Raw genomic sequence first — 10,499 nt, 5'->3', positions numbered from 1 at the left:
AATAAGTGACGAATTTTGAAGAATTGGGGTATGTAAGGTATGCCTGCCATAATGGCAGCTGTTGATAGTTTAATTTCTTTTCTTTTGTCTTCTTTCTTCATCCATTTGTTGTTTTATGATTTTCCTCCATTCTTCAAAAGTGATGTTTTCTGAATTTTTGGCAATATATTTTAAACATGTAAGTTTTATGGGTTGTTGAATTTTTTCTATTTTGTCCACATTTGCTGCAATTGACAAAAGTTGGAGTCTTGTATGGTCTAGTTTTTCTTGAAGTAATTGAAGTTGTTGGAATAGGTGATGTTGTTGTTGATGTTGTTGTTAATGGAGGACTATTGCAGTTTGTTGTCCTGGAAGAATAATTATTTGTTGCTGCTCCATTATTGACAGGATATGTTATGACGGTTTGCTTCTGGTGTTTGATTTACTGAAAGTTTGGTAATCTGACTTCCTCTTTCGGTGATCCTCTTGTGTGCCAGTCCAGCAGTGCATGGATTATCCTTGAATTTGTATGTTGGAGCCTGATTGGAAGGCAGTGCTGCTGGTTTCTGACGGGCCTCTGGCAAGTCACTTCCGGTCAAAGCTGGCTTTGGCATATTAATTCCCTGCAAGAGGACCTTCTGTTCATGTTCTTTGTCTGCCTTGTTGTACCTGAAATACAAATGCACAAATACATACTGTTAAAATGTGCTGAAAAATTGCCTCAAGACATTTGGAAAAACATAAAATTGATAAAAATCTAGATGTCAACCCTTGATTAAACAAAGTACTTTAATATTATAAGGAGAGTGAATCCGATTGCTCACTCGTAGAAGCTTGAACAAAGCAGCAAACAAGTTTCAGTGAAATTCTGGAGAAAAATTAAGTATATTTAACCTGGCTCGGCTTTCATGGAAGAGTCTTTACTTTACTAAAATTAATCTAAAGATAGTTACCTCAGAAACATGTACAAAAAGGGAAGTTGAATAGCAGTAATCAGAACCAGATACAATACTAATATTCAATTTCAAAAGTAAAAGACTATCAAATGGCAAATGAGTTTAACTTATAAATAACATCTATTAGTAAAAATTCATCTTTTTCACATTTTCCCTGTTTGTTTTCAGTGTTGACAGATCAGGGGTACATGGAACTTTTTATTGAAATATATAATAGCTTCTTAGCCATTGTTGTAGTGTCTTCTTGTTCAGCAAAGGCAGCTGTATTTCTGGGTTCTCTGCATGGCCTGCTGTGATTTTTAAAAATGACCTGCCTGACTGTTATGAAAGCCCCTGAGGACAAGACGCCATCTGGTCCACACAGTCCCCTCACACTTCCTGGTCCCCAGGATACAGCTTCATCAGAAGTTCACAAGTGGCCCTCTGTGTATCCTATTACAGTTTCGGCCACTTTGTGCTGGGCCTTGGTTAGGTCCAAGGAGAAACTCTAAAAGGGAGCAGAAAAAACAGATAAACTGTTTTATTAAAACAAGCCAATGAAGTACAACTTATTTTTGGGAAACAAAAACATAACATTGTAATTTTTAAAAAAAACTTTTTTTTGTTTTTAAAAAAAAATTAAAAAAATTTTTTTAAAAAATAAAAAAAAGGGGAAAAGGTTTTTTTTAAATAGTGTGCATTTTTCAGTCATAAATTAAATTTAAATTTAGTTTTTTAAATGGAAATACAAAAAAATTTTAAAAGTTTTTAAATTGGGTTAAAAAAGGGTTTTAAAATATTTATTTTTGGTTTATGCTTTCAAACCCCTTTGGGTGCATTTTTTCCCCTGGGCCCCACCCAAATTTTCCCTGACCAGGGGTTTTTTTTGTGAACCTCTTTGGAAAAAACTTTTCCTTTTTTTCTTGAAAAGTCAGAAAAAACTGTTTCCCAAAGGTAGGTAAGGCGTTCTAACCTTGGGTCAAAAACTAAGAAACTTTCTTATATCTCTAAGTTCAACAAGGAACTCAGGCAAGGTTAAGGGCCAACCTTATTTCATTACCTGGAACATTGTCTGCCCCAAGGACCCTGGAATACAAGATATTTTATGTCATTATTACATCAAATATTATAAGGAGCTGCAAATCCTATTACAGTATAAAGATTTGAAGACTGTTATGGATTAAAAGAACTTTGAGTGACCAAAAAATTGAATAATTTATGTAGTTATCTGAAACCATTTCCTTAGAAACAACAGGCTACAAATCTTGTAAACCATAGTTTTTATTGATCTGGAAAAAAAGTTTATGAAATCCTGGCATCAGCAACCATAAAAATAAAAAAACAACACATTATACTCAGAAAAATGTTAAAAGATGCAACATAATTTATAACTTTCTATTTTCAAATAAATTACAAACCTTGTGATAAGCATGTCTCCTATCATTATTGCAGACAGAAACAATAAAGAGAAACCCATATTAACAAAATAAATGAACACTTACATGACTGCTCTGATCTGCGGGCTGGAATCTTCCAAAAGATGGATTACATATCGCGAACTGGAAACTGGCAGGATTGAACTTTTCTTTTAGTGGTTCCATACCTGTATAGGAGATTATTGTGTTTAATTATCTTTTCAAGTAAAAGCAACCACTAAGACAGGGACATGTAGCTATGAACTCTGAACAGTATTCAATTGATTATGTGCTCAAGAGGTCATTCAATAAAATAGCAGCATTTCGTCAAAAAGTTTAATTGGCTTTCAGTTTGCCAATACTGAATCCAAGAGATGGAATTAAAAAAAAATAACTAAAAAAAAAACAACATTTACAATAAAACCAATAATATTTTTTTTGAGGACAAATTACCTTGGATAGCAGTTTCCATTGCTAAACTGGTGAATAATCAGCCTCACTAGGAATGTGAAGATGGCTTTGTGCTTTCTGAGGGAGGTATTTAAACAGGCTCTTCTGGGGAAGATTTCAGGATTTTTCCGTTCCATCTCTATGAACCCTTCATCCTCAACACTGTCTCCCTCCTCTTGTCCATTTATTATTCCTCATCCTTCTCTAATTGTTCCCTTTGTAGAGCTTAAACTTGCATTTGTTTGCCAGTTTGGTCGTATAAATACTGCAGCTCCAACTAGTTCACCTTTAAATATACACAGAAAACACATACTTAGAGCTGTAAAAGATAATGTTTATCCAGCATGTTAAATGATTTTGCTCTTTCATCTAATAAATCTTGTTTTCTAGAAAACAATAGACAGTACAGCTTTTTATTTGAGTAAACATTGATATATAAGCCTGATGATCTTTTCATTTGAATCAAGATGGAAGGCAACAAAAGGGTTTAAACTTTTTTTAATGTTGCTTTTTTGGGATTTACAAACAGAACTAAAATAAAAAAAATGGGGCAGCTTTAAAAAACCAGTATTACAGCTAAGCCCCCGGGGAAAACTTTAAAAAACCCAAATACTGAAAACTGGTAAAAATTTAAAAAATGTGCCCCTTGGGGTATGTTTAAAAAATTTCCCTTTTTTATTTTTTTAAAACACACTTTAGATATCAATTAAATTTATTCATACATTAAACCCGGGATACCCTTTTCTGGAAAGGGTTTAAAAATTTTGGGAAGAATTTGGGTTTTCCCCCCAAAAATTCCTGCCGAGGCACTTTTGTCTGGGGGCCCTTTAGGAACCGGGGGGGATGTCCCCGGGGAAAATCGTTGTTTTTTGACTTTAACTAGCGATGCCTCTGAAGCCCCATCTGTATTCCATCTAAAAATGCCATCCAAAAAGGTTTAAAACTTTTTAAAGTTTGTGGGGCCTTTGGGAAGCGTTCCTGAAATAATTATGTAAAAAGATTTTTTTTAGTAACTCCATTTCCCCCCTCTAGTAAAAAAAAAAACAAAGTTTAATTCCCCTGGAGGTCAGATTTTTAAAGTTTGGTTTTTAAAAACTTTTATTGGGGTTTTTTTAAAAAAAAAAATGCATTTTTTCTACAGTGTAATTCCTGGAAAAATATTTAAACCCAAAAGGGCAAATTTTTTATATTGACAAAAAAGAAAAAAAACTGTAAAATCAAAATTTTTTACCTGGGAAAAGGGCCTGGCCATGTGTAGATGGAAATTTTCAAGAGAAAATTGACCCCCCTGGGACATTTTTACACTGGCAACTCTATAACCCCCTTTTTTTTAATAGTCGATACTTTTTATGTTAAAATCTGACACCTGGAGGGGCCGGGGGCAAAGGGAAAAAATGTTGGCTTTTGCTTGGCCCCGATTCAGACATCTTTATTGTAAACCTATCAGGGGTACACCGCTCGTGTCAACTTTCCCATATTTAAAAAAGGGAAAAATTACTTTTGGGTACAAAAAAGAATCTGAAAAAGCCAAATATTATAAACAAAGTGACCCTTCCAAAAAATTTTTCCTTTTAATTAACCCTTTGTGGGCTGATTTTTTTATAAATAGCCTGTTACCCGTATGCATTAATGGAAACCTACTCCATTTATTTTTTTTGCACTCCCGGGGCCCAAATCCATACTGTGTGGTAAACTCCCCAGCCTTTAAATCTACAAATAGTCCAAAGATTTGTTCCCATATAAACTAAAGAAGTCTACACTGCACCTAAACCATTTACAAATGACATCCTTTATTGGGGCAAAAGGGCTTCCTTTCAAGTAGACATTTTAAATGTCTGAAAACCTATTCTTTAAAATTTTATTTTACCCCAAGTTAAAATATATGCTGGTTATTTATGCAAAATGTGGTTTTAGGGAAATTTGATTCTTGATTTTAAACTACCCCTGGGAATTTTTATAAATTTTTAGGTTTGGGTGCACCATCTACTCACCCTTTTTTCAACAATTCTAAAATCATTTTTAAATTTTTAAAAAATTTCTTGAAATTTTCCTTTTTTGCCTCCATTGACATGTTTAGGTTCAGTTATGAGACTTTTTGTCTCCTTGGGGCCCCTATAAACCGCTTGCGTGGCGGCCTATTTTATCAAAATGTTAGCGCTGGAAATACACATTTTTTCTGTTGGACTTGGGACACCCTGTTGAACAAGTTCTTGTCTCTTGGCCTTCATCAGAAGTGTATAGTCATGTTCATCAACCTTGAAGATATACAACGACTTAGCCTTGCCATGAAGGGACCGTAAAGTTGGTGTTTGTCGGTTGTGCAGCCATTCGGAAAGCGTTCGCATAAAGTGCCAGGAGTCAAGTCTTGAAATATCGAAAGAAAAACCAGAAAATATTACAATAAAGACTAAGAAAATTGTTACTCCCATGTTAAACCACAGTTCTTTATCACTTAGAATAATATAAAATATTGTAATAGAGTACACACCTTATATTTCGAGAAAAGGCCAGTCATCAAAGTTATTTCTTTATACATTGCCTTCCACAGCAATCTCTATCTGTATACATCACTTTAGGTGGAGGCGTGCCAGCATTCCCTGTACCTAAGGGTAATGCCTTTGACATTTTCTTTAACCCTTCGCCCTCACCTTCAGTGAAGTACTGACATGAGGACCTGGCCATGTTCATTACCAACATTTGTGGCCCACATCGCTGTACCTCTGCTGAAACCTAAAATGTAGAATTCATTTATCTTGACTGTGTAACAAAGTAATCATTAAATTCTTGAGTAATTTAATAATATTTAAAGCTTGTATTAATAACTGATTTTCAAAATATTTCGCATTATCTTGGTTTTATTAAATATACTTGAGTGCAACCTTTGGACTCATTACAATGGATGGCATGAAGGATGTGGTTAATGCATGACCACACTGGACTTAAGACATCAGTAGGTTTGAACCCTGCTAAGGCAGGAAATGTTATCGTCACCGCTTAGTACTGATTACGTCTAGGAATGGACCAAACTACAATCAAACTTTTTAACAAGCACCTGCAAATAAATACCAACTGAGAATAAAGACCAAGTTTCTTTTCCAAAATTACATATTCTAAGAATAAATTTACCTGTCTACCTTTAGGGACTATTGTCGGTGTTTTTCCCATTATGGTTTTTGCAAACAGGTTGGGCTGTGAAATTCATTCAAACTGATGTCTAATATAAGTTACAAATTTAATAGAAACGAAGTATAAATCACATACTAAAATTATGAGTAGCATTACAAATGTTTATCTATAGCTTACCTGCAAGCTTATTTGTTACTTTCTTGGTGGAGTCAATTTTAAGAATATCTCCTGTAATGGATGTCAACTCAGCCAATTGATAGTCCAGTCTAGAGATGACATCCAGAAGATATACTTTCATAAACCAGCGATGCCTGGGGATGTTCATCACTGGTGGTGGCTCTGCAAAGTTTGGGATGGTCACTAAGCCTTTGGCTGCAGATTTCTGGAAGGCCATATAATTGGTTGCATACTGGCGGCACTTATCTAAGTAGTTCTCGCCATGATTTTCAGCAATCTGTGGAAAATCAGCATAAGTAATCGGCATCTTAATTAAAATAAACTTTCAATCATAAAATGTTTATCATATTTACACATCCTCTTGGTGTTGAACAATGTTACCAGTTTATAAGTATACATCAAATAATTCAAAAACAAAATTATAACTTAAATCAGCAAGAAGATATGAAAGTTCACAAGTTGTAACATGCATATGTACCTGCTTGCACACTAGACTACTGCTGTTACCAAGTGTCCTCTGTCTCATCATTCTTACAACATTGAGATCACATGCATACCTGTCTGTCAGGATACATGGAAACTTACTTCGCTCTGTTGAGTCTAACTGCCCTAAAATACTATGGCTCCAACTGATAATCTGTAATAAACATTGTACCATAATGTACCTGGTGCTCAAGCAAGGTATCAGGTATGTCAAGCTCACTGGCAATGAATCTGACAAAAACAGTGTTTAAGACTAGAAGTTCTTTTGAGAATGAACATAATTTAATCTGCCTTAGTCTAACACACATTTTATTTCATTTGAAAATACAAAAATGAGGCATTTAACTGCACAATACAAACTGACATGTTGCAAACTTACATTACGAATAACATTAATGTTGAGAATAGGTGGAAGTTAAGTATATTTCTTTTCAAAAGTAATCTGTTATCATCTATATTCCATGATTATGAATTATTCTTTGATTATTTTAGTAGCTGTAGTTCAACTGACCCTTCTCTTGCACTTGCTGCATTCATAATCTTCTCCTGCTATAATATATTAGTCTTTCATATCAAGTACCATCCTAGTTTTTTGATGAACTCCATTGTTCACCAAGGTTCCCTGACATCCAGAGTGGGGGCAGACAAAATGGTACTGGAATAAATGTCTCGGCATCCAAAGAAATAGCCGGTGCCCAAAGAAACAGTCCTGTTTGTTCAGTACACCTGTGGTACAAGTACATGTATAATAGGAACCAGTTCAGTAAATAACTATCTGCAAAACATAGCTCTCATTTTTATTACAAACTGTAAAACATCTCCTGAAACTGGAAAGAACAATAACTGACTAGCCCTGAAAAATACTTAACACAGTCCAATTAAGACAATTCCATACATAATCTTTGACCTTTGAGAATAATGAATAAATAATTGATTACCTCTGGACAAACTAGGCTGAGGAGGTTCATACCACAGCTTGGTCACTCTGCTGAAATCAAACTGTGGCCCTCTGGTTGCATAGTGGAAAAATGTCTTTGAGATCCAGCCTTGGTCAACGACAGGAAGTGTTTTCTTCCACTTTTTGGTCAAAGGTATATCATCATCTAAAATCAGAGAAATTGAATAACTTGCAAAACATGTTAATATCTCAATTTTAACAAACAGTTCCACACAGTGTTCACCCAATCAGAATAAAATATATAAACAATTTGAAGGTAATGGCTACAATTAAACTTAATTTGAACTGAACTTGTATGGCTCAGGATTCTCTTCAGTATTTTAATATGAAATACAACATAACTTGATTGTACAGTCAACACTGTGCTAACAAAAGCTTGACAAAAGACTTAATTTAACTTTAAGTAAAAATTTTATATCTTAACACTTATACCTATTTGAAAGACATTGCTTTAATTTTAAAGTTGTCTTGTCCTGAACTGGAGGCCCCTGCACTTGTTTTGGAATTCGTGGAGTATTCCCGAGTTGATCCAAGGGGATCCTGAGGAGACATCTACCTGGGAAACAACCACCTGCCTAGTTTCAACCTGGGGCTAAAACCAGTAACAAAGCAAATTGCTTGCAAATTAATTCATGCAATACCAGGAGTACATTGGTGCAAACAGTAGGTAATAATATACCAATGTTATCACCACAAAATAAATTTGTATTTCTGTCTTACCAAATTAAGTAAATGAGTGAAACAAAATATTTCCTTTTTATTTAACTTTATTATGGAATATCTTGATATGTTAATATGTAAAACAGACATAAATTAATTAGTATGAGTATGAGAAACTATAACAAACTATACATGTTAGGAAGTCTGTATGTGTGAGAAAGTCACTAAAGAACAAAAAAAGGCATGGTGTATATGTTAAGGCAGTACAATGTGTAAAAAATAAAGGCAAAATCAATTAATAAATGCTTGCAGTATACATGTATCTTCACTTAACACCTCTTGCAGATTTTTACAATAAACACAAAAGACACTTACACTAATTAGAAAAAAAAACCCAAACCACTACATGCATTTTACTCCTTTTTATGAATAAGCTGAAGTTGGACAAATGGTGAACCTAAAACTTAACAATGCCATTATTTGTAACACTTTGCAAATAAATGTCAAAAATTTCTCACTGCTTTGAATTTTTTTTTTATTTATTTATTTTTTTTATTGGGTTTTATGTCACACCGACACAGTATAGGTCAAATGGCATCGTTCCAGCTTTACTGGTGGAGGAAGACCTCAGGTGCCCTTCCGTGCATTATTTCAGGCACGAACGGGCACCATTAGTAGAACCACCGAAGTTCCGTAAGCTAGCTGGATAGCTTCCTCAAATGAAAGAATCCAAAGTCTCTGTCGGGATTCGAACTCACAAGTGGTTTGAAGTCAACGACCATAACCACTCGGCCACAGACGCCCCGGCTTTGAATTTAAAGATGGCAGTTAATTTACAACAATATTCATAAGAACATTGCATACACAGTACTATAAAATAACTTTTGATAACATTTGTCCAAATTCATATCAAATGAATTCATCACATAAGTATTGTTAAAACTAAATCTATAAATTTTTCTCTATCTATCTCTCTCTATATATAATGTGAAGTGAAAAAATATAATTTTATATTACACAGTAAATATTAGCCATATCTCTGCATATCAGCCATTCCTATGGGTATCTGGTATTAGAAATTTGCTCTGGGTCTTGTTATTTAATAATATCATATAATGAACTGTCAGGTGTGCATAATCATACATCAATTTTGATGTCCAAATTTAGATCAGCATTGCCACATTCTTTTGTTTTCAATGGCATTGTGCATAAAATTGAAAATCTGTTATGTTCTTCAGTGAATATCAAATCTATCTTACTTTTAAAGAGAAAACTTTACATTTGAAATTATCTCAATTCTTAATTAATTGAATCCCATATTCATTCAGTTCAATCAAATATCTTTTATATATCATAACTATTAGTACTATTATTTTCACAACAAACATTTTGGATAGTAGATCAGTAGGCGAAAGCAGGACAATCTGTGGAATCACAAATACACATTTTAAGCAAGAAAGAAAGCACTAGGTAGTGAATATGGCAATATAAGTATCCTACAAGACAACAGAAAGACTCACAGGTACTTTAAAAAGTCTAGAGTAAATGTGACAAACCACCATATCAATACATCTAATTTAACAGATGTGGTAACAATGTTTACACTGGACATACAGCATGTAATATGACATAATAATATTGTCAAATTCTTATTTTAAGTGACTAGCCATCATTAGTAAATTCTTAATTCACTGATGCCATTATTTATCCAGTGAGAAAAACTGGTACCACAGTTGAGACAGTAACCCATTCTCATCCTTTCAAGAAGTCTTGGAATATCATTAATTTATTTTCATTTTTGACACAAAATTTTAATCATTAACACAAGCATATATTTGTGTGCATTACAGCAGTCAAATTGTGTCTCTTTCCTTAATACTTGTTGAAATTCTGAGAATGGGCTTGTCTGATACTTACCTAAATCTTACCCAAAAATAAAAAGATACTATGTTTCCACTAACATACTCCAGAAAATTGTGTTTTTTTTTATAGTTACTTAATATATAATTATAATGGAAACAAATGATTGTTTTGCATAAATCAGAATAAGTTGCAACACAATATGCCTAATACATGCATTGCTTTCACTGTTTCATAAAAAAAAGGTTTAAGGTTAAAAATAAAAATCTGGTCTTCTATTTGGTGGAAACAAGTGACTTTTTAATTTCCTCCTAAAAAGGATGGCCTGAAATGAATATATGCTTTATAATATTAATATATCTATTCATACATGTACATATACACACCAATTTTGCTTATGACCAAGCATAGTGATTCAACAATGGCTACTTGGCAACAATATGCACATTGTCTTTG

General features: G+C 33.7%; 1 protein-coding gene across 1 annotated transcript; it reads right to left on the bottom strand.

Moving 5' to 3' along the window:
• Positions 1–2,973: 2,973 nt before the first annotated feature.
• LOC132725430 (uncharacterized) lies at positions 2,974–6,918 on the bottom strand. Its single transcript, XM_060710562.1, has 5 exons — positions 6,561–6,918; positions 6,083–6,359; positions 5,446–5,509; positions 4,947–5,143; positions 2,974–3,065 (listed from the first exon to the last, which is right to left on the bottom strand). The coding sequence occupies exons 1-5, from the start codon at positions 6,738–6,740 to the stop codon at positions 2,974–2,976; spliced, it is 810 nt and encodes a 269-aa protein (XP_060566545.1). The 5' UTR covers positions 6,741–6,918.
• Positions 6,919–10,499: the final 3,581 nt, after the last annotated feature.

This window comes from Ruditapes philippinarum, unplaced genomic scaffold, assembly GCF_026571515.1.
Source record: "Ruditapes philippinarum isolate M1 unplaced genomic scaffold, ASM2657151v2 ctg5539_1_1_1_1, whole genome shotgun sequence".
Taxonomy (NCBI): Eukaryota; Metazoa; Mollusca; class Bivalvia; order Venerida; family Veneridae; genus Ruditapes; species Ruditapes philippinarum.
This window is presented reverse-complemented; position numbering and strand designations above follow the sequence as displayed.

What these genes read in the sequence shown, in the direction of transcription:
- LOC132725430 (XM_060710562.1), bottom strand. Translation starts at nt 6,740, where the DNA reads ATGGTACAATGTTTATTACAGATTATCAGTTGGAGCCATAGTATTTTA. An exon ending in AGTAACAAATAAGCTTGCAG is followed by an intron (nt 5,510 to 6,082) that starts GTAAGCTATAGA and finishes TCTACATTTTAG; the next exon opens with GTTTCAGCAGAGGTACAGCG. An exon ending in GAACATGGCCAGGTCCTCAT is followed by an intron (nt 5,144 to 5,445) that starts GTCAGTACTTCA and finishes CGATATTTCAAG; the next exon opens with ACTTGACTCCTGGCACTTTA.